The 22286-nt window shown below is 43.8% G+C and overlaps 1 protein-coding gene across 1 annotated transcript in view; it reads left to right on the top strand.

Annotated features, from left to right (window-relative positions):
- The window catches only part of LOC129705772 (acyl-CoA (8-3)-desaturase-like), a 33243-nt gene extending 12208 nt beyond the window's left edge, over positions 1-21035 (top strand). The window contains exons 5-12 of the mRNA XM_055649566.1: positions 1530-1658; positions 3966-4026; positions 7526-7602; positions 10101-10198; positions 13820-13916; positions 15694-15773; positions 17109-17234; positions 18647-21035. Of these exons, the coding sequence (XP_055505541.1) occupies positions 1530-1658; positions 3966-4026; positions 7526-7602; positions 10101-10198; positions 13820-13916; positions 15694-15773; positions 17109-17234; positions 18647-18698 (720 nt within the window). The 3' untranslated portion in view covers positions 18699-21035. The remainder of the gene's footprint in view (positions 1-1529; positions 1659-3965; positions 4027-7525; positions 7603-10100; positions 10199-13819; positions 13917-15693; positions 15774-17108; positions 17235-18646) is intronic.
- Positions 21036-22286: the final 1251 nt, after the last annotated feature.

Raw genomic sequence — 22286 nt, forward strand, 5'->3', positions numbered from 1 at the left:
ATTTACAGTAACCAATTAACCTGTCAACAGGACTGAGAGGTGGGAGGACTCCAGACCAACCAGTGGAAAACCTTGCAGCCACAGGGAGAGTGTGCAAACTCCACACAGATAGCACTTGAAGTCAGGATTGAATCCCTGAAGCTGTGAGGCAGCAGCACCAACTGCAGTACCACCTGTTGCTAGCTTATTGCAACTGCTGGATCATGCACTAAATCACAGCTCAGAAGGGTCTCGACCCAAAACGTCACCCATTCCTTCCATCCAGAGATGCTGCCTGTCCCGCTGAGTTACTCCAGCATTTTGTGTCTATCTTGTACTTCCTTAACATTGACTTTATTTGCCTTCTGCTTGCTCTGCTTCTGTTTTTATAGCCCTTGCGCCGCCTTCCCCTTCACATATACTCACCTCTCTTTGTGTGTATCTCTCTGTTGTTCTCTATCTCTTCTAGGACTTTTGCACCCTATCTCTCTCTGAATATCTACAAGTCCTCTTCATAACCTGCTTTGCCTTTCTCTACTTTGGTGTGTCTAATTGTTTTTGATTCAAGAATCTGGCTGCCTTAAAAATATCCACCGACAAAGAATTCCACAGATTCACCACCCTCTGACTAAAGACATTTTTCCTCATCTCCTTCCTAAAAGAACGTCCTTCTTGTGCCCTCTTATATTTTGTGTTACTATAGAATTTCTCATACTGCATATGTGAATTTGTTCCATAATCTAGTCATTACTAGCTCAACAAAATCCTTCATAAATTGCTTTATGTATGTTCTTGCCCGGTATCTAAATGACCCAGCAGCTTGAATCGCCCAATCGTGATGTGTGTAAACCTGAGGTTACAGCACATTTTCTACCCTCAGTGTATGGGCATAGTAGCTACAATGCCCCTAGACTAGACGCTGAGGTGCCCCCAGACTGTTATCTGCAATGCCCCAAGACTGCTCAGCAAAAATACCCGTAGACCAAGGGCAGAAAAGCTACTTTGTAGCTGAATTTGGACACCTTTCTGTGTTTAGCAAGCCCAAGCAGACCATATTGTCCACAGGTTTATTTTGGATTATCTGAAAATGGGTCACATTATACGTGGAGATTATTTTGCTGTGAACTGTATATGCCTAAAGAAAACTGTTGTATCAACACCAGCGTCAATACAGAAATACATGTTGGAAGGGTTTGATAAGGAGGGGATGTGGTCTGGCTGTGATGCTCCTAGAACCAACTAGTCTGCTGAACGTCATCATCTATGCTGGCGCAAGAATGGCCCCTTTAGTCCCGCAGGTTGGTTAACACCTACAGGAGAAAGAAATTACTCCATTTCATTGGCTTCCATGGTAGAAATAAGATATGTCCCTTGTATATTACAAAATAAGGAGGAATAAATGTATTTACCCATGGATGTTTGTTGAGAGCTTTGTGTAGTTTGTTTGATGTATGGATGTTGGGTGTAGGATGCAGTAGGTAGGCAGTGGGAGGAGTGAGACATTGTACATGAAGGCCAACCCAACACTTACTCTTTCCCTTCTTGTACAGGGTGCTCCAGCAAGCTGGTGGAACCACCTCCACTTCCAGCATCATGCCAAACCCAACTGCTTCCGCAAGGACCCCGACATTAATATGCACCCCATGTTCTTTGTTTTGGGGAAGAAACTTTCAGTTGAGGTAAGTATCAATGCAAATCTCATCCACTTTGTTGGGTCAGCGTGGGTTCTGCCTCCAGGGTGTTTAATAACTGCTGGGGTGGTTAGGATGCAGCTAAATGAGTAGGAGCACGAGTTAGTGCAGCTGTTTAATAGGCTATGGGATCCTAGTTTTTATTTAAAAAACTGGCAGGGGCTGGCAAAGGTTTGAGGGGGAGAGGGGACTTGGGAGTTCATGTTATCATGGTATATGTAGATCCAAGGAATTGCAGATGCTGGAATGTTGCGTATAACACAATGTGCTGGAGAAACTCAAGCAACATCTCTGGAAGACTAAACTTTAGAGATACAGTGCCGAAAAAGGCCCTTTGGCCCACCAAGTCCACACTGACCATGGATCTCCCCATATACTAGCACTATCCTACCTACAGACAATTTACAATTACCAAAGCCAATTAATCTGCAAACCTGTACGTCTTTGGAGTGAGGGAGGAAACCAGAGCACCCAAAGAAAATCCATGCGGTCCACAAGGAGAACATACAAATTAATTCTGGCAGCACCCGTAGTCAGAATCGAACCCTGGTCTCCGGTGCTGTGAGGCTGTGTCACTGTGCTGCCCCAAGAAGAAGGATCCAGGCCTGAATCATCTCCTATCTATGTTTTCTAGAGATGCTGCCTGACCCGCTGATTACTCCAGCACTTTGTATTGTTGTCATGTTATTTGTTGTTTACCTTCCTGTGCCACAGGGAAGGAACAGATGGATAGATACCTTAATGGAGAGATGATGCTAGCACCTCAAGAAAAAGATCAAAGAACATACCTGTATAATAGACGGTATTGGACACCAGCTGTGTTTACATATACGCAGTGCTTTTTTTTGTGACGGTTCATACCAGTATGGGTGTATCAGCACCGCTTAAAAACGTCATTTTGTTTTACCTGGTGACGTGACATGTGTGTTTATTAATAATTCAAACTGTATTTAACAGCAGTCATTGCCCTGCATTGACTATCAGTAAAAGTTTTTGATAACACCTTCCAAAGGTGCTACCCCCACTACTTAAAGGGGCAACTACAGCAGCACAATTGTGCAGTGGTAGAGTTGCTGCCTTGCAGTGCCAGAGTCCCAGATTTGACCCTAAGGCAGTATGACCCTGATGTCTGTATGGAGTAGGTAACCATGTGGGTTTTCCCTGTGACTCTTCCCTGTTCCCTGTGACCGCATGGGATTTCTCTGGGTGCTCCGGTTTCCTCCCACACTCCAAAGACGTTCAGGTTTATAGGTTAATTGGCTTTGATAATGATTGTAAATTGTTCCCAGTGTGTAGGATAGTGCTAATGTATGGCTTGATCGCTGGTCAGCGTGTACTCGGTGGGCTGAAGGGCATTGTTTCCATGTTGTATCTGTAAACTAAACTAAACTAGTTCATTATGTCATTAGTATCTCCCATGCTTTCCTCCCTCATCACATGTTGTCCTGGCTTAGAAATAAACTATTTTTATGTAACTATTCAGCTAAAACCTTGGAACTCACTACCTAAAAGCAGTGGGTGGTGCTTCATCATACAGATTGCAGAGGTTCGAAAAGGCCAGCACTCTCCAAAGCAAATAATTAATTGGATAATAAATGCCAGCCTAACCAGCGATATCCATATAAAAATTATTAATTCAGAAATCCCTCACTATGCAAAAGATAAAATAAGGTCGCTTAATTACCTTGGTTGGTGGATCCAAAGATTATGTGTGCTTCCATTCTGGCCGTTGATGTAGCATAGGCCTCTCATTGAAAAAAAATGACACAAAGAAGTATTTTAGTTTTTGACGATACAGCATGGAAACAGGCTCTTTGACCCACTGAATCCACACCAATCATCGATCACCCGTTCAAATAGTTCTATGTTATCCAACTTTCTCATTCACTCCCTAAACATTAGGGGCAATTTTACAGAGGGCCAGTGGCAGGAGAAGCGGAGGTACATTGCAAGCCCAATGCTCTTCTAGAACTGTTGACTCTATTCCTTTTTCCACATATGCTGTGGAATGATTCCAACATTTTCTGTTTTTATTTCAAATTTCCAGCATCTGCAATTTCTGCATCTGCAATTTCTTTTTTGATGTCCTCAAATCCGGTATCGGGGCATGCAAATGTAAAGGACGCACATTTAATATCAATGGATTAAAACCGGGATGCACAGATTTCTCCTTCTAGGTTTCCAACAGAAACTCCAATTGCTCAAAGCCCAGTATTAATGTATAAAATGCACAACACACATTGTGCCTTTATTTTCTACAAAATGCGTAAAGATATCTTTTGTACTCTGACCTAGGTGGGAAAGCAGAAGATGAAGTATATGCCATATCAATACCAACACAAGTATTTCTTCCTGAGTAAGTCCTGATGCATTTTGTCATCATATCATTGCATTTTCCTTGGATGTACAGAAATAGACTACTGTAGAGCTGCTGCCTCACAGCATTTGAGAACCGACCTCGGGAGCTGTCTGTGTGGCGTTGCCAAGTTCTTTCTGTTGGTTTCCTCTGGATGCTCCCGTTTCCTTACACATTCCAACCACGTGAAGGTTTGTAGGTTAATAGGCCGCAGTAAATGACCCTGAATGTATGGGAGGTTTATGAGGAAGTGGGATAATATAGAACTAGTGTTAGAATTAGAGAACTCCTCCTCCCTCCGAAGACAGTTTAAGCCTATTTCCTTCGCTCCATTGATGCTGCCGCCCCCGCTGAGTTTCTCCAGCACTTTTGTCTACCTTCGATTTTCCAGCATCTGCAGTTCCTTCTTGAACATAGAACTAGTGTGAATGGGTGAATGATGGTCGGTGTGGACTCAGTGGACCAAAGGGCTTGTTCCATGCTAGATCTTTAAATAAAAAACCTAACCAGACTGAAGCAGAATTTTGCTCACCTTCTACACCATTTCTCATGGCCAGCATAATCTCCCTTTTAGTTCTCCTTCTGGTGTTTTCCCTCACATCCATCTCTGCTATTTGTCTCGATGACGTCAAATAACAAGTGCCAGTTTGTTTCCACTCTCTGAATTAAGACGTTCCTGCCACATTTGACACTGAACTTCGAAGTCATTTTTATTGCCAGTCCAGATCGTTCTTTCATCTCAATAAATCCTCTTCCCACGGTATTTTCTTATTCAACCACAGCAGATTAAAAATATGCTCCTTTAAGTTAGCAAAACACAAAGTGCAAGAGGAACTCAGCGGGTCAGGCAGCATCTGTGGAGAGAATGGGCAAGCAACGTGTTCAAGTTGGACCCCCTCTTCGTACTGATCCGAAGAGTCATCTGTCCAAAGTTGTTTCTCTCTTTTCCTTCAGTTGTACTTCTGCTGAAGAACCTCGTTCCCTCCACAGATGTGGTTCCACATTACATTCCCCGAGAAATTGCCTTGTTTGTCGGCAGTTGGCCATCTTCCATTAATGTGTGGAAATAATCCTCTAGTATCATCCTTTTCCCTTCCTTCCAAAAAATCCTTTATCTATCTTAAATCAGGGAAGAGTTAGTAGACACAGAGAACAATATGTTGGAATCTTGCATTGAATTTAAAGTGCTAGACTAACTGAGCAGGTCGGGCAGCATCTCTGGAGACATGGATAGGTGATGTCCTGGGTTGTGACCTGTCTTCAGACTGAACTCTTAGCCCCACCTGAATCTATGTTCTCCAGAGATGCTGCCTGACCCGCTGAGTTACTCCCGCATTTTGCGATCTACATGAGAGTTGGCACTTGGTGAAGACACAAAATGTCGGAGTAAAGCAGCAAGTCAGGCAACATTCCAGGAGAACGTGGAAAAGTGACGTTTTAGTGTGAAAACCCTTCTCCAGGGATACTGCCTGATCAGCTGAGTTACTCCAGCATTTTGAGTCTTTTTTTGTAAAGCAACAACTGCTTGTTCCTTGTTTCTATGTGGGAACACTGCGGTTCTGTTGGGGACCAAGTTATTGTGGGCAGTGAAATGGTTAATAAAAATCACAATGAGGAGTAGGCATTGAGAGCTGCGGGGTAAAAATCCAGGACTGTCAGACCATGTATAATGTGTGAGTGGAGATATAATGTGATACGGGTGTTTCCTTCAGAGCTGGTGCTCCACAGAGCCCCCCCCCCCCCACTAATGCCAGGCACTCTGGCTCTGTCATTCCAGCTCTCTTGATAGATCTTACAGTGGGGAGATTTTTTTCCTTCCCATTGATTGGCCAGCTCCCTCTCCTGACTTCACTGTAAAATATGCTGGATGCAGCGAGTGGATTTCCTGTGTTTACCTCGGACAGTCTACGGTCTGTGAACAGTGTTAAATTTGCTGAGGGGCATAGTTGCTGTGCATTGATTCATTTTAAGGGTGTGTACATGGAGCTTTAGAAGCTAATTGTTCTGACAGGTACAGTCCTACATTCAGACGTTCAGGTCTTCCATCTGTTCATGCAAAAATATATATTTAAATTTTTCTCCCAATATTCTACCCTTTTCGCTCCTCTGAATGCACTGATTTTTGTTTGTTTTTTTCTGCGGGTGGTGGCAGGTTTGCAGGGCATCTCTTTAGCAATCATTGCAAATGTCAGCTCAGTTAGTGTAGTTTGCCCATGAATGGCTTCACAGGAGGGTACAGAGTCTGAAGAAGGGCCTCGACTGGAAACGTTGCCTATTCCTTTTCTTCAGAGATGCTATGTGACCCGCTGAGATACTCCAGCACTTTGTGTGCATCCCCCTATCTATGTTCTGCAGAGATGCTGCCTGACCTATGAATCAAATCCCACCCGCATTCAAGATGGTTATGTTTGTACTGACCAGCAAGTCAGTAACTAATGACCAGAAGAGTCAGTAGTTAGCCATCAGGAAAAGACACAAAATGCTGATGTAACTCAGTGGGTTGGGCAGCATCTGTGTAGAACTGGGATAGAATCTCCATCAATGCTGCCTGACTCGCTGAGTTACTCCAGAACTTTGTATATATTTGTTTTGTAAACCAGCATCTGCAGTTCCATGCTTCTCCAACTTGCTTCCTCTGCCCGTTTGCCATATCGGCTAGCTTTTCATGCTGCTTGAGGGTCAAAAACATGTTTAAGATTTTTTTTTAAAGGCAAGAATGTTGCCAAGAATGCTACGTGTTTGTTGACGTCTGATTTGACCTGAGATGCAGCAAATAGTGTCGTTCCCACAAAACACCAGTGGCATGGGTTCTGTTTTGAGCTGTGTGCAGTGCTCATAAGGCATAGGAGTAGAATTAGGCCATTCGGCCCATCAAGTGTACACCGCCGTTCAAACATGGCTGATCTATCTCTCCCTCCTAACCCCATTCTCCTGCCTTCTCCCCATAACCTCTGACACCCGTCTATGCCGTAACTGCTCCATGTTATTGCCAGGGTTTCCCTCCACTACTCCAGTTCCTTCACACACCCTGCTGGTCAGTAGGTTACCAACAATTGCCCAAGAGTGGATGGGTGGTAGTAAGCTGGAGTCGATGGGCACATGAGTAAAGAATAGGTTACAGGGGAATGTAGTGAAATAGACGAGAGCTGCCATTGACTCAATGGGCCCAATGGACTCTCCTTCTGTCATAATAAATACAACATTGGCTGTGTAATAATGTACTAAAATGAGTGCAATGTTCTTGGCAAATGTGTGCGTTTTTCCTATTTGCACTGGCTGACAGAGGAAAACAGGTGTGAAGAACTTGTATGGTGATAGAGGCAACGATTGTTCATTGTCACTGATTTCATGATGTGTCATATGTTGCTCAGATATAAAACAAAAACTGTGCAAAAAAAGCTCTTCATACATAGTGTCTGTCAGACACAGTGGTGTTAGCACTTGTCTTTAACGTTGCTCAAACACATCAATTCTAAATGTTGTCCTCTCTCTGTCGCAGTTGGCCCTCCAGCATTGCTCCCCCTCTACTTCCAGTGGTACATCTTCTACTTTGCGGTGTCCCGGATGCAGTGGATGGTGGGTACTTCCAGCAGATGCCAGGGCATTTGATTGTCTCTGACTTCAATTCCATCACTATTTTACTTGTGATTTAAATGTAACTCTCTCAGTAACCTAACCACTGCAAGCATCAACCAGTGAGCCCTTTGGACACTTGCAGTTTCCTTCACTGATGTAAAGTCGCTGATCTCAGTTTGGGTGCTACATTTCCCTCACCATTACTTGCTGTGAGTAAGAATTTCATTGTTCCTTTTCGGAACATATGATAAGAAAACACTTTTGACTTCTTGTGGATGAGAGAAAAATATTCTTGCATCAGAATGCAATGGAATATCAGCGGCCAATGCTGTTCGGCTGAGTCATGGGATACAATGGGTATATTTAATAATGTACCTAGATATCTGTTATACTGATTATCATCAGTAGGAGTGTACAATTTTATTAACTACATTGCTGTGGAAGGTTATATTTGGATACTTAATAAATACCAGGCTTTTATATCTAATATTTTTCTATATTTATAATGTGCAATACGATATAATGGAGACACAGGGAACTGAAGACGGTGGAATCTTGAATGCTGGGGGAACTCAGTGAGTCAGACGGAATCTGTGGAGGGAATGGATAGTCAGCGTTTCAGGTCAGGACACTTCTTCTGATTAGCAGATGACGTTTGGGTTCGGGACTCAAGAATATTTCCGATCCGAAATGCCCTCTGTCCATTTCCCTCCATTACCTGACCCAATTAATTCCTTCAGCACTTTGTGTTTTATTCAATGTGGAGTTATACTCAATAATGTGGTGGGCGAGGACATAGAATGCAACTTCATCTCCGTACCTTGTACAGATGTATAAAAATTGGCCTGAGGAATGGCCTGACTTGAATGTATTGATAAAGAAAATGATTTGGTATAAAGTGTAAGTACATTATTTTGCCGTGGTGTGTCACGATACATGGGCAGAGGGTGACACTCAAACACACATTGCCATGTAAAATTAGCTTATTATGACGGGAAGGAAGGAGCCTTTTTGGCTGAATGCTGCCTAGAATTCTTTCTGTACTAATACATTCTTACAATGATGATCTATGCTTGCAACGGTGCATCTATAAACATAACCCCAATCAATTTCCTGATGGGGGTCTTCATTGAGAGAAGGACGTGTACATAACTTTTCATTTTACATAGGCAGCACGACTACTCCTGATAAGTGTCTGCACAAAACATGGCAGGACCCCATTCCCCAGCTCGTCACGTGTCACTGTAGAGTCAATACTCCCATTAGTTATATGCCAGACAGTATTCCAGTGTCCCCTACTCACCATTATTGCAGCTGGGCCTATCTAATACATTGATATGAATCCAAAATTAAATCATTTGTTAGGTGCAAAATGCTTTACCTTTTATTAAAATTCCTCTCTCTACCAACAAGTGGCGTTGACACTTTATTTTGAAAACAGATTCCAACCCGTAACGTCAGCTATTTCTTTTCTCCAGAGATGCAGCCTAACCCGCTGAGCTACTCCAGCATTCTGTGTCTATCTTTGATATAAACCGGCATCTGCAGTCCCTTCCTGCACATGTCCTATTTAATTTGTTCTTCATCCTCGCCTAACATAGATTGACACTCCCCCTCCAGCACATCCCTGCATCCGCTGTGCTGAGTATTACATTTCTGCCTTGTGCCTCGCCTGTAGACTGCTACTTACTGCTGGTTGTTGGCTGGCATCATGTCATCATCTCCAGATGGAGTGGAGAATAAGGGGCAGCACAATGGCACAGCAGTAGAGTTCCTGCCTTACAGCGCCAGAGACACGTGTTTGACCCTGGCTACGGGTGCTGTCTGTGCGGAGTTTGCATGTTCTCTCTGTGACCGCATGGGTTTTCTCCGGGTGCTCCTTTTCCCTCCTACATTCCAAAGATTTGTAGATTAATTGGCTTGAAACAACGTTGTGAAACATTGACCCCAGTGTGTAGGACAGTGTTAGAGTATGGGGAGATTGCTGGTCGGCACGGACTCGGTGGGCTGAAGGGCCTGTTTCCGAGCTGTATCTCTAAAGTCTAAATAAGGAGAAAATCTATTCCAAACATGATCCCAAGATGAACGAAATTCAGTGTGTAGAAAGGATCTGCATTTGCTGGTTTATACCGAAGATAGACACAAAGTGCTGGAGTAACTCAGCGGGTCGGGCAGCATCTCTGGAGAAAAAGGATGGGTGACGTTTCAGGTCAGAACCCTTCTACAGACTGAAACTGATAACTAAATTCATAAACTAAACCATCTGACTGCACATGATTCTATCCCTCCATTCCCACCATTCTCCTCAGTGCTTCTATAGCCAGTTCATAACGACTGTCCTTTAACAGGCGAAGCTGGGGAACTTGGATGAGGTACCAGAGCTCACCCCTGATCTCTGGATCCAAACCCTGGAACAGCTGGGCAAGGGAATAATGGAAATGGAATGAAAAATAATGGCCCATATGTAAAGTGATATTTGTTTTCCTTGCCCTTCACAGGACTTGGCTTGGATGGTGTCTTTTTACATCCGCATCAGCCTGACGTACATCCCTCTGCTCGGAGTGAGAGGATTCCTTACCATGTTCTTCCTGGTGAGGTAAGGCTGTCAAATTAAATCACTGTTAACAAGCATTTAGACAGGTACAGGGGATGGGACCGGTTTAGAGGGATATGGGCCAAGTGCAGGCAGGTGGGACTAGTGTAAAAGGGACATGTTGGTCAGTGTGAGCAAATTGGGCCGAAGGGCCTGGTTCCACGCCGTATAATTCTATGATTCAATGACTGTTTTGCCCAGTTTTTTTTCTGGCATTCTCTATCTTTCAGTCTGAAGAAGGGTTCTCACCTGAATCGTCACCTATTTCTTTTCTCTGGGAATTCTGCCTGGCCCGCTGAGTTACTCCAGCATTTTGTGTCTATCTTCCATGTCATTCCTCGCATTGGTCAGTCAGTTATCCTTATCAACAGTTACAAGATTACAAGAATCACGATCAATCAACCAATCACTGCCGTGGCTGTGGATTTATGAAAAAGGGCTGCAGGAACTGGCCCTTCGGCCCACAGTGTGTGCAAAACATGATTCAAAAATAATACCAATCTCATCTGTCTGCACATGATCCATGTCCCCCTATTCCCTGCATATCCATGTGTCTTTATAAAAACCTCTAATCTCTTCCATTGTATCTGCCTCCACCACTATCCTTGGCAGAACGTTCCAGGCACCCACCACCCTCTGTGTAAAAACACTTGCTCCGCACATCTCCTTTAAACTTTGCCCTTTCATCCAAGGTGGGAAAATACTTTTTGCCTGTCAAAATGTTCGTAAGTCATAAGGGCAGAATTAGGCCATTCGGCTCATTGAGTCCACTCTGCCATTCAATAATGGCTAACCTATCCTTCCATCGCAACCCCATTCTCCTGTCTTCTCCCCATAAACCTTGACACCCATACTAATCAAGAACATGCCAATCTCCACCAGTCTGACAGATTCTAACTGTCTAGGAAAGTTCTGACAGTCAAAAGGTTGTGACTGTCTGGAAAGATTCTAGATTGTCTGGAAAGGTTCTGACTGTCTTCTATGGCCATTTCTCTCATGCCATTCACTACTCGCCTTTATTTCCGACGTGGTTTGTTCATCTCCCCTCTGGTTCTTCACATTGATTATGTCTAATACCATTGAATAGTTTTATTCTTCTACTCCAGTCAGTCTGTCTGCAGAGCATGTGTGAATCGAGATCACGGCAGCTGATGTAATGTTATAACAACTGCTGTATCCCAGCACTGACAATCCAATCCTTCATCATTCTGTCAAATGCAGTCATTTCAGAGCAGTTTTTATTCAGCAATTTCTGCATAGCAAGGCCTCATGCATTAATTTGCACTTTTATTTACCCAGTGCTGTTACAACCATCACACACACACATACACACACACACACACACACACACACACACACACACACACAGACACACACACACACACATATATATATTTCTGCCTTATTGCTTGTTTATCTGCTATTTTTCATTCCCTCGTCCATTTAATAGGGCACCAGTTCCCATGGACACAGGTAGAGGTCAGTCCTGCTGGGACAGATCTGTCTACCAGTGTTGAGCCTTAGACATTGGAGGGTGGGCAGCTCCAAGCCCTAGGTTGGTGCCCAATCTGGCTGCCTGCCCCTTTTCTAGGGTTACATCCACACCCGGGTGGTACGAGAAAGACCACGCGCTGTCCACGGGCATCCTGGGGGATTTCCGGGACCGTTGGGCACTGCATAGGGTGCAAGTCAATAGACAATAGGAGTAGGCCACTCGGCCCTTCGAGCCAGCATTGAGTCATCCTCAATAAGGATGGCAATATCGTTGTATAGGAGTTTATTTAAAATATTTGTTTGACTTGTATTATGGTGGTGGGTTTTGTTTTATTTTGTACTGTAAATATTATTGTTAATAATTGATTAAATTATTTTTGGTTTAAAAAAAAAAAAAAAAAAAAGGACTAGGTTGGTCCTCACTGGACCCAGGGTTCACGAACCATTAATCCCATCACTGACTATCTGTGATGATAGAGGCAGGCAAGATAGTCTCAGTTACTCAGTGGGGTAGCACAGTGGTGCAGCGGTAGAGTTGCTGCCTTACAACGCCAGAGACACAGATTTGATCCTGACTATGGGTATTGTCTGAAATATTGCTTGTTTATCTGCTGTTTATCTGTTGTTTATTATGCTCTCACAATGACGGCATGGGTTTTCTCCGGGTCCTCCGTTTTCCTTCCACACTCCAAAGATGTGCAGGTTTGTAGGTTAATTTGGTTTTGGTAAAAATAACAAATTGTCCCTAGTGTGCAGGATAGTGCTGGTATGCGGGGTATGCTGGTCGGCGCAGATTCGGTGGGGCCGAAGGGCCTGTTTTATTAGTCCAAGATAATGTGGGATTTGGAATAAATATTGTTTAGGATCATTTTGCAAGTTTTAATTCACTTTGCAAGTTTGTAGCCTGTGAATTATAAACAGAAGATACTGAATTACTCATTAGGAACAAGGAACTGCAGATTCTGTTACAAAACAAAACCCAAAGTGCTGGAGTAACCCAGGTAGCATCTGTGGAGAATATGGATAGGCGACATTTTGGGACAGGGCCCTTCTTCAGACTTATTGCAGTAGATGTGGAGAAAGTTGGAAAGCTGGAAGAAAAGTGGAGATTTTAAAGCCTGGCATGTGACAGGAGACTGAAGAGACTGAGGAGACTGAAGAAGGTCCATCTGTCTCCTCAGATCTTGGTGAACTTCTACCGCTGCACCATCGAGAGCATCCTTACCAACTGCATCACAGTATGGTATGGCAACTGCTCTGTCTCTGACCGGAAGGCATTGCAGAGGGTGGTGAAAATTGCCCAACGCATAACCGGTTCCTCGCTCCCCTCCATTGAGTCTGTCCAAAGCAAGCGTTGTCTGCGGAGGGCGCTCAGCATCGCCAAGGACTGCTCTCACCCCAACCATGGACTGTTTACCCTCCTACCATCCGGGAGGCGCTACAGGTCTCTCCGTTGCCGAACCAGCAGGTCGAGGAACAGCTTCTTTCCGGTGGCTGTCACTCTACTCAACAACGTACCTCGGTGATTGCCAATCACCACCCTCCCCCCGGACACTTATTATTATTTATTCATATCGTTTGCTATGTCGCTCTTCCAGGGAGATGCTAAATGCATTTCGTTGTCTCTGTACTGTACACTGACAATGACAATTAAAATTGAATCTGAATCTGAATCTGAGGTGGAAAAAGGTGAGGGGACTTTTGATTGGCAAATGATTGGATAAAGGCAAGAGATGAAAGGAGAAAAGTTAGGCTTGTAGTGGACATCATTTGGTAGTCTGTCCCCTGTGATGGAACCAAGGAGATCAAGAAAGTGGAGAGAGGTGTCAGGGTGGAAGTTAGTGATAATGTTAATGAAATCAACGGTTTCTGCATGGGTACAGGAGGCAGCGCCGATGCAGTGGTCGATGTTGTTGGCCTATCAGGGAACCACCCAGCTCTGATTTGGCCTGGTCTTTTGCTTCCTGTTTCCCTCCACTACTATCAGTCCGACCCGAAACATCACCTGTCCACGTTCTCCAGAGATGCTGCGGACTCCAGAGTTCCTTTTTTTTTATGACATTGTCCATATACATGTTGATCGGAGCACATTTCTCCCCTCGCGGTTAATTCCATGGGTTCTGTTTGCAGGTTTGTGGAAAGCAATTGGTTTGTGTGGGTAACCCAGATGAACCACATTCCCATGGCCATTGATCACGATCAGAAGGAGGAATGGCTGACCATGCAGGTGAGAAGCAAAAGTCACAGACACTGATCTAAGTGAAGACTCCTCACCGGGATTTAGGAGACGGATTTAAGGTGAGAGGGGAAAGATTTAATAGGAATCTGAGGGGCAACTTTTTTATGGGTATATGGAACGAACTGCTAGAGGAGGTAGTTGAGGCAGGTTCTATAATAACATTTAAAATACATTTGCACAGGTATTTGGATAGGAAAGGGTTAGAAGCATGTGAGCCAAACTCAGGCAAGCGTTACCTACAACCAACAAACCCGCACGCCTTTAGGATGTGGGAGGAAACCAGAGCGCCGGGAGGGAACTCCTACGGTCACAGGTCGAATGTGCAAACTCCACACAGACAGCACCAGAGGTCAGGATCGAACCCGGGTCTCTGGCGCAGCGAGGCAGCAGCTCTACCAGTTGCCCCACTATGCACTGGAATGCATCTAAACTAAACTGAAGACATGATTGAAATTTATTTCAATATAGAGGTCCATCTTAACCAAGAGTTTGTTACTATCGTAGAAGTGAGCAGCGCAGCACAGCATAGCCAATGTACACAGTATATCTGATGTCCTCAGGCTACCTCCACCTTATCTTGCAAATTAGAAACTTGAAACCTGATCATTCCTCCATCTATCTTCATCCAATTAGACTTTAGAGATACAGCGTGAAAACTGCGCCGACCAGCAATCTTACACTATCTTACACACTAGGGATAATTTACAATTTTACCAAAGCCATTTAACCTACAAACTTATACGTCTTTTGGAGTGTGGGAGGAAACCGGAAAAAACCCATCTGTTGACAGGAAGAACATACAAACTTCATATGGACAATACCCGTAGTCAGGATCGAACCCTGGTCTCTGGAGCTGTAAAGCAACGACTCGACCGCTGCACCACCGTGCCGGCCAAAGTTTGTTCTTGTTGAAACAGAAGAACAAAGAATATTTTTTAAACCTAAAGATGCAATTCCACATGACTTCATCTAGTTTAGTTTATTATTGTCACAATGTTCGAGGTACAGTGAAAAGCTTTTGTTTGCGTGCTATCCAGTCAAGAGAAGACTACATGAATACAATCAGGCTGTCCACAGTGCACAGATAAAGGATAATGGGAAATAAAGATTTAAAAGAGTGGAGCAATTGTAATGTATGATGGCAGATCCTCTTCTGAGACCGGCACGCAGAGAGTCGCAACGCTCCAGTACTACGGAGTGGATGTGAACTGTTTTAAGATATTGGACATTTCCACCTGGAGAAAGGGAGTCTTCTCATTTCATGTCCCTTCTGTAAGCATCAGCCTTATCCCAGGTCAGACACAGTATGGTTCGATGCAGAAAAAAGGCCTCTGCATTTTGTCACTAGAGCCAATCTTAGGTGAATGTTCCATACTGCATTCATAACATTTTGACATTAACCATCTAGTGATCAGTGTGTGAGATTTTTGGTATCATGATTATGTTCTCTGGAAACTGGACTGCGTGGATTACAAGTTTATTTCATCTTGAATTTTACCATCTGATGTGCAGGGAACTAGTTTAAACAATATTCCCACAGGATAAATGGCCTGTTTCCAAGTGTACAGTTCTATTTCTTTCTCCGCACTGTACATTACTTTGTACATCCGGTTTTAAAAATGTAGACTGCATGTCAGGCCGTTGCATTAATTATTTTAGTGTACTCATTCTGGTAGGACATTGATATTTTGCTGTCTTTAGATTCTGCATACTAGTTTGTGATAATTCAAACCATGACTAGATACTTTTTACTTTCTCCTTTTAGTTGCACGCCACTTGTAATGTCCATCAGTCTTTCTTCAATGACTGGTTCACGGGTCACCTCAACTTCCAGATTGAGCATCAGTGAGTATTACCCTCAAATGTGAGGTGCTTTGTACAAAGGCACTCACAGGAACATGCTCCTCCCATGGCTTTATATTGAAGTGGAGTACAGGTGCAAGTTGGGTGTGCTGTAAGATATGGTTTATTTGGAAATGGCTGTGAAGTTCATGTACAAAAATATATTTCATCTACGAATCCAGATGGTAGAATACAGATAATATGATGTTACAGGTAATATGATAACCCAGGTATCTGATCAATACGGGTAATATGATTAATACAGATAATATGATAATGCAGGTATTATGATTAATGTAGGTAATAGGATAATACAAATACATGATTAAACTTTACACAAAGTGCTGGAGTAACTCAGCGGGTCAGGCAGCATCTCTGGAGGGAACGGACAGACAACATGTTGGGTCAGGACCCTTCTTCAGTCTGATGTCATCTGTCAATTCACTCTACAAATGCTGCCCGACCCCCTGTGTTTCTCCAGTACTTTGTGTTTTGCTAATGATTCCAGAACCTGCAGTTCCTAATGTCTCTGTGATTAAACATCAGTCAGACCAGGTATCTGGCACTGTGAGGCAGTAGCTTTACCAAAAGTGCCACTGTGTTAGTTTCAGTATAAGAATGCTGGATGTAAAATGTACAAACTCATTTTTAATAATTTAATATTAAACTTGCTTGCTGAGATAACATGTTTATGACCATTTTTTTAGATGTTAAATAGAGGTTGGTCAGCAACATAAAATGAAATTAGTTTCATTTAGTTGAGAGATGCAGTATTGGAACTAGGCCTTCCGGTCCACTGAGCCCCCACAAACCATCGATCACAATTCACACTAGGTCTATGTTATCCCATTTTATTCTCCACTCCTTGCACATTAGCGGGATTTTTTTTTTAACAGAGCAATTAACCTGCACCTCTTTGAGATGTCGGAGGAACCCAGGGCAACTGAAGGAAATCCACACGTTCAAGGGTTCTTTATTGTCACGTATGCACAGTACTATGAAATTATTTTGCACAACAACAAATACACGGTCGCTATATTTTGCCACCGTTTACACGGAAAAAAACATGGAGAACATGCAAACTCCATACAAACAGCAGCCGAGGTCAGGACTGAACTCGGATCACTGGCGCTGTGAGGAAGCAGTTCTACCAGCTGCGCCATTATGCTGCCCGCTCTATATAAATTAATATCAATGATCCCATTGAAGTCCATGTCGCTGAAATTTAAACTTGGATGGACAAGGAAAGGAAGAGTTTGTGATGTCCAAGGCAGACAGCAGCTTCACTGAGTGTGCATTTTGAATCAATGATGATTAATTTCTATTTTTTATTTGCAGTCTGTTTCCCACAATGCCAAGGCACAACTACCACAAGGTGGCACCACTGGTGAGGTCGCTGTGTGCCAAGCATGGCCTGGATTACCAGTCCAAGACTCTGTTCACCGCCTTTGCAGACATTGTTCAGTAAGTAGAGACAAAACCATACTAACTCCGCCTCCTCGTTGCACGCTCTCCTCTGCATTGTTGCAAATTCTCATTGCATTATCTCCAGCTCATTTCTTCGCAGGACCTTAAAACCACAGATGCCCTCAGATTGTTAAACATTTGCCTGACAAGCACTGCTTTTAGTGCATTGTCTCACTGAACACCTTCACTTAGTCCGCCTTAGCCTATGTGATCTCCCGATTGCCGAACATTTGAACTCCCCTTCCCATTCACATACTGACCTTTCCGCCCTGAGCCTCCTCCACTCAGAGAGAGGCAACAAGCACCTTAGCCGTTGTGACAGCTCTCCCAACGATGTTCTTTGCCTCACATGCTCTATGTACCCTTAGAACCCTCCCCTGACTCTCCGGTAGAATTGACCCAAATGTCACTCACTTCTTCCAGAGATGCCCTGAGCTGAGTTCCTCCAGCATTTTGTGTCTATCTTTGGTATGGATATTGATTTCTCTAATTTCAAGTAACCCTTGCTTTCCCTCTCTCTCTCTGATACTCCCACACCTTTGTCGGATTGCTAGTTTCACCATTCATATCCCTCCGTAATCACCACATCCATAGCCAACAATGGACAATAGTAGGCTCCACCTTTCCTGAGTCATCAATGCCGGCTCAAATTTGTTCAGTACCTTTTCATACCTCTAGATCCCCTCTCCCCTGACTCTCAGTCTGAAGAAGGGTCACAACCCAAAACGTCACCAATGGCTATTCTCCAGAAATGCTGTCTAACACGTTGAGTTACTTTGTGCCAATCTTATTGCTTCTAGTGAGCCAACAGGTGAAAGGAGGAATATGGAGAAGTACTCTTCTCACGGGCCCACCTACCTCCCAAACCCACCCAACCTCCGCTCCCTCTGGGCACGGGACTGTTCCGTTTCGAGTTTAGAGCAGCATGGAAACAGACCCTTCAGATCACGATTCCATGCCTGTACATTAGTCCTGCGTTATCCCCGTTTCACATCCAACACCCTAGGGACATTTTACAGAGCACATGAAGAAAACCCATGTGATCACATGGAGAACGTAAAACTCCGTACAGATATCACCCATGGTCATGATCGAACCTGGACGGTGTAACCGGGAGGGAACTGCAGCCGTCCCTCCTGCGAACAGACGTCCCTCTCCTCTCCTCGCCCGGCCATCTTAGTGTCCGGGAGCACCTCCTGCAGCTGATCTTGAAGGAGCTGGAGGCATTACCCTGGTTCACCCTCATACCAGCCCTTGCTCCTCTCATCCGACGTCTCCAGTTCCCTCTCGGTTACACCATCCAACGAGCCTTTGGGTGGGTTCCCGGACCTACTGACTGAACTTCGGGTGAGGTCCCGTCGACCGATGGAGAGACAGCGGGTATTTATGCTGTGGGTATTCTCTTGCAGCTCCTTGAAGGAGTCTGGTGAGCTTTGGCTGGATGCATACCTGCACAAGTGATCGATCACCGGGAGCCCCTGAAAACACTCGCCGATCCGCTGCCTCCTTGAAAATAGGAGGGAAGGAAAGTTCTGGAAGCCTATGTCAACCTTTGTAAACATCAAGTGCCACAGAAGAAATGTTTGTTTGTTACTTCATCAAATTGTTAAGTCATGGGATTTAATTTGTGTTGAAGAAATTAAATGAGTGCCATTAAGAAGCCAACAGCGATTCTTTCTAAACATGTTTGGGAACCCGATCTCCACAATCGGATGGTGCCTTCTCTATTCAAGTCAGTCCCATTGTCACTGCCTGGTACAACATTGCTAGAGAGGCAGTACATGGAGTCATAGAATTATACAACGTGGAAACAGGCCATCGACCCAACTTGCCCATGCTGACCAACATGTCCCATCTACGCTAGTCCCACCTACACTAGTCCCACCTTCCTGCATTTGGCCCATTTCCCTCTAAACCTATCCTATCCATATACCACACACCCACCACCCTTTGTGTGAAAAAGTTACCCCTCATGTTCCAAATAAATCTTTCCCACCTCACCTTAAACCTATGTCGATTCCTCTACTCTAGGCAAGAGATGTTGTGCATTACCCGATCAATTCCTCTCATGATTTTGTACATCTCTGTCAGACCATTCCTCATCATCCTGCGCTCCAAGGAATAGAATCCCAGTCTGCTCAACCTCTCCCTATAGCTCATACCCTCAACTTCTGGTAACATCCTCATAAATCTTCTCTGCACCCTTTCCAGCTTGACAACATTATCTCCCTTCATTCTACTTAAACAATGTCTCTCGGCTCCGATCTCATGAGAGCAGTCCTCCTGCATCTGTTTCCATTTGTTGATACCGCAAATCCCAATTAGCAACCCACTATTGCAGATCCTTGCCCTTCAAGTGCTGGATTTGAGCTAACATTTGATGTGAGACAGTGAGAGATCTTTCCTCCCACTCTTTCTGAACTTGAAGCTAAATGGTAGAGGCTTGACAAAAGTATTTTTAAACTTACTACATTATATCAATGACCCCTAATATTGCTGCCAGATAGACACATTGCCTCTCTTTTATTGGTGTTGCTATCCTGTCTATTTTAAATTGGTTATTGTTGCACCAGCTGCAGAGAGCAATTCAAATGGCAATTTGATTTTTGGCTTGAGGGTATTCATTTTGCTCTGTGTCCAATGATTGGTCATAACAGACTTCTGTCTCTTAAATGGAATTAGAATATTCAAAGTTTGTTCATACCAATTATCACCAGGACAAAAAATGACAAAAATGACAAAATCTGAAATAAAACAGAAAATGTGATAAATACTCACTAGGTAAGGCAGCATCTATAGAGAGAGAAAAAGTTAACATTTCAGAATGATGATCTTTTCCCTGTTGTTTTGGAAAATCATCTTCTTGGAACATTAATTCTGTTTCTCTGCCTACAAATGCTGATCTATGCGTTGAGTAGTCATGGAGCCGTTCAGCACCGAAATAGGTCCTTTGGCCCATCCCATCCATGCTAGCATTTTTGCCCATGTGCGGCGGGGAGGAGGTGGGGGTGGCATTTCTCCCAAGGAAACCAATGCAAACAAACATCAGCGATAAATACAAAATACAATAATGGTGCTCAACTCTGGTCAAATTATGGTTCTTTGGTATATTTAGCAATCGCCGTGACATCTGATGAATAACTAACCCATTCAAAGCCAATGTTTTCAACAACTGAACTCCATGTATGCCAACTAATTTGATCAACTTTGTTGTAAACTTTTGCATTAGTGTGTTACAATGGGATATGATTTTTTGTACTTTATTGGGGGGTGGGTAGGGTGAAGTTGGGGTGGTTGTTAAAATGGTGATGTATTATTTGGCTCCAGTTGTGTGTAGTCTGCATCAGATGATGCCACAAGTCTGACATAAGCTTTGATAATAAAAGTGGCTGGTTATGGATGAATTGTGAAGGGCAATATAAACAGCACAGGTCCATCTGCCTCTTATTATTTGGGAGGTGATGTCCACAACCCATGTGTCCTCTCAGCTATTAGGAATCGAAGCTGGGACATTCTGGACCGTGCTGCTCAGTAAAACGATGGATGTTGCATTTAATCACGGAACCATCTGTTAATTGAATGTGCTAACATTATTGATGCTATGATCCTGGTTTTCTAGTTGTATTTCTGAAATGCCTTTAAATGATTTACCAACAACATTGCATTCACAGTGCCCATGTTTCCATGGACTCAGTTAATGGAGCTTTGTGTTTAGAAGCCATTTGTGTGGTGTGCTCTACTGCTCTTCATTGAATGCCATCATTTTTTAAGCTAAATAAAGCGTTTGCACATCATTAATAGATTGTCGCCATCATATCTCGGTGTGTGTATTGAATTGAATTGAATAAATTTTTTTAGCCAAGTGTGTATACATACAAGAAATTTGCCTTGGTGCTCTGCTCGCAAGGATAACAACACAATATACAGTAGACAATTAAAAATAAAACATAATTTAAACATGTGAAGAATTAATTAAAATGCCAGAGCAAAAGGAACCTACAGACCTTTGCCTGTTGAGTAGAACTGCTCGTGGAAAAAAGCTATTTTTATGTCTGGCTGTGGCGGCTTTGACAGTCCGGCGTCGCCTCCCAGAGGGAAGTACTTCAAAGAGTTTGTGGCCAGGGTGAGAGGGGTCAGAGATGATCTTACCCGCTCGCTTCCTGGCCCTTTCAGTGTATAGTTCGTCGATGGGGGGAAGATTGCAGCCAACAACCTCTCGGTTGATTGAATGATGCGCTGCAGCCTTCAGATGTCGTGCTTGGTGGCTGAGCCAAACCAGACCATGATGGAGAACGTGAGGACAGACTCTATGATGGCAGTGTAAAACTGGACCATCATTGCTTGTGTTTAAGAAGGAACTGCAGATGTTGGAAAATCGAAGGTAGACAAAAATGCTGGAGAAACTCAGCGGATGAGGCAGCATCTGTGGAGCGAAGGAAATAGACAACATTTCAGGTTGAAACCCTTCAGGTTGTGTTTCCTCAGTTGCCGCAGGAAGTACATAATCTGTTGGGCCTTTTTGGCTGTGGAGTCGATGGTGGCCTTCCATTATAGGTCCCTGGAGATGATGGTTCCAAGGAACTTAAATGACTTCACAGACTGGTGTTGTTGATGGTGAGTGGGGGGGGGAGCTCTCCTAAAGTCTACAATCAATTCCACTGTCTTAAGAGCATTGAGTTCCAGTTGTTGCGATGGCACCAGGACGCCAGCTGTGTCACTTCCTGTCTGTAGGCAGATTCCTCCCCATTCTGGATCAGTCCAATCACAAAATTCCTCCCCATACTGTTGTCTGCAAATTTGAGAAGCTTGACAGAGGGGTCTGTGGAAGTGCTAGTTTACAAAAAAAGACACAAAGTGCTGGAGTAACTCAGCGGGCTAGGCAGCATATGTGCAGAACATGGATAGGTGAAGCCTGAAAAAAGGTCTGAAGAAGGGTCTCAACCCAAAACATCACTTATTCCTTTTCTCCAGAGATGCTGTCTGACCCGCTGAGTTACTCCAGCACTTTGTGTCTATCTTTGGTTTAAACCAGCATCTGCAGTTCCTTCC

Source organism: Leucoraja erinacea, chromosome 18 (genome assembly GCF_028641065.1).
Source record: "Leucoraja erinacea ecotype New England chromosome 18, Leri_hhj_1, whole genome shotgun sequence".
Lineage (NCBI taxonomy): Eukaryota > Metazoa > Chordata > Chondrichthyes > Rajiformes > Rajidae > Leucoraja > Leucoraja erinaceus.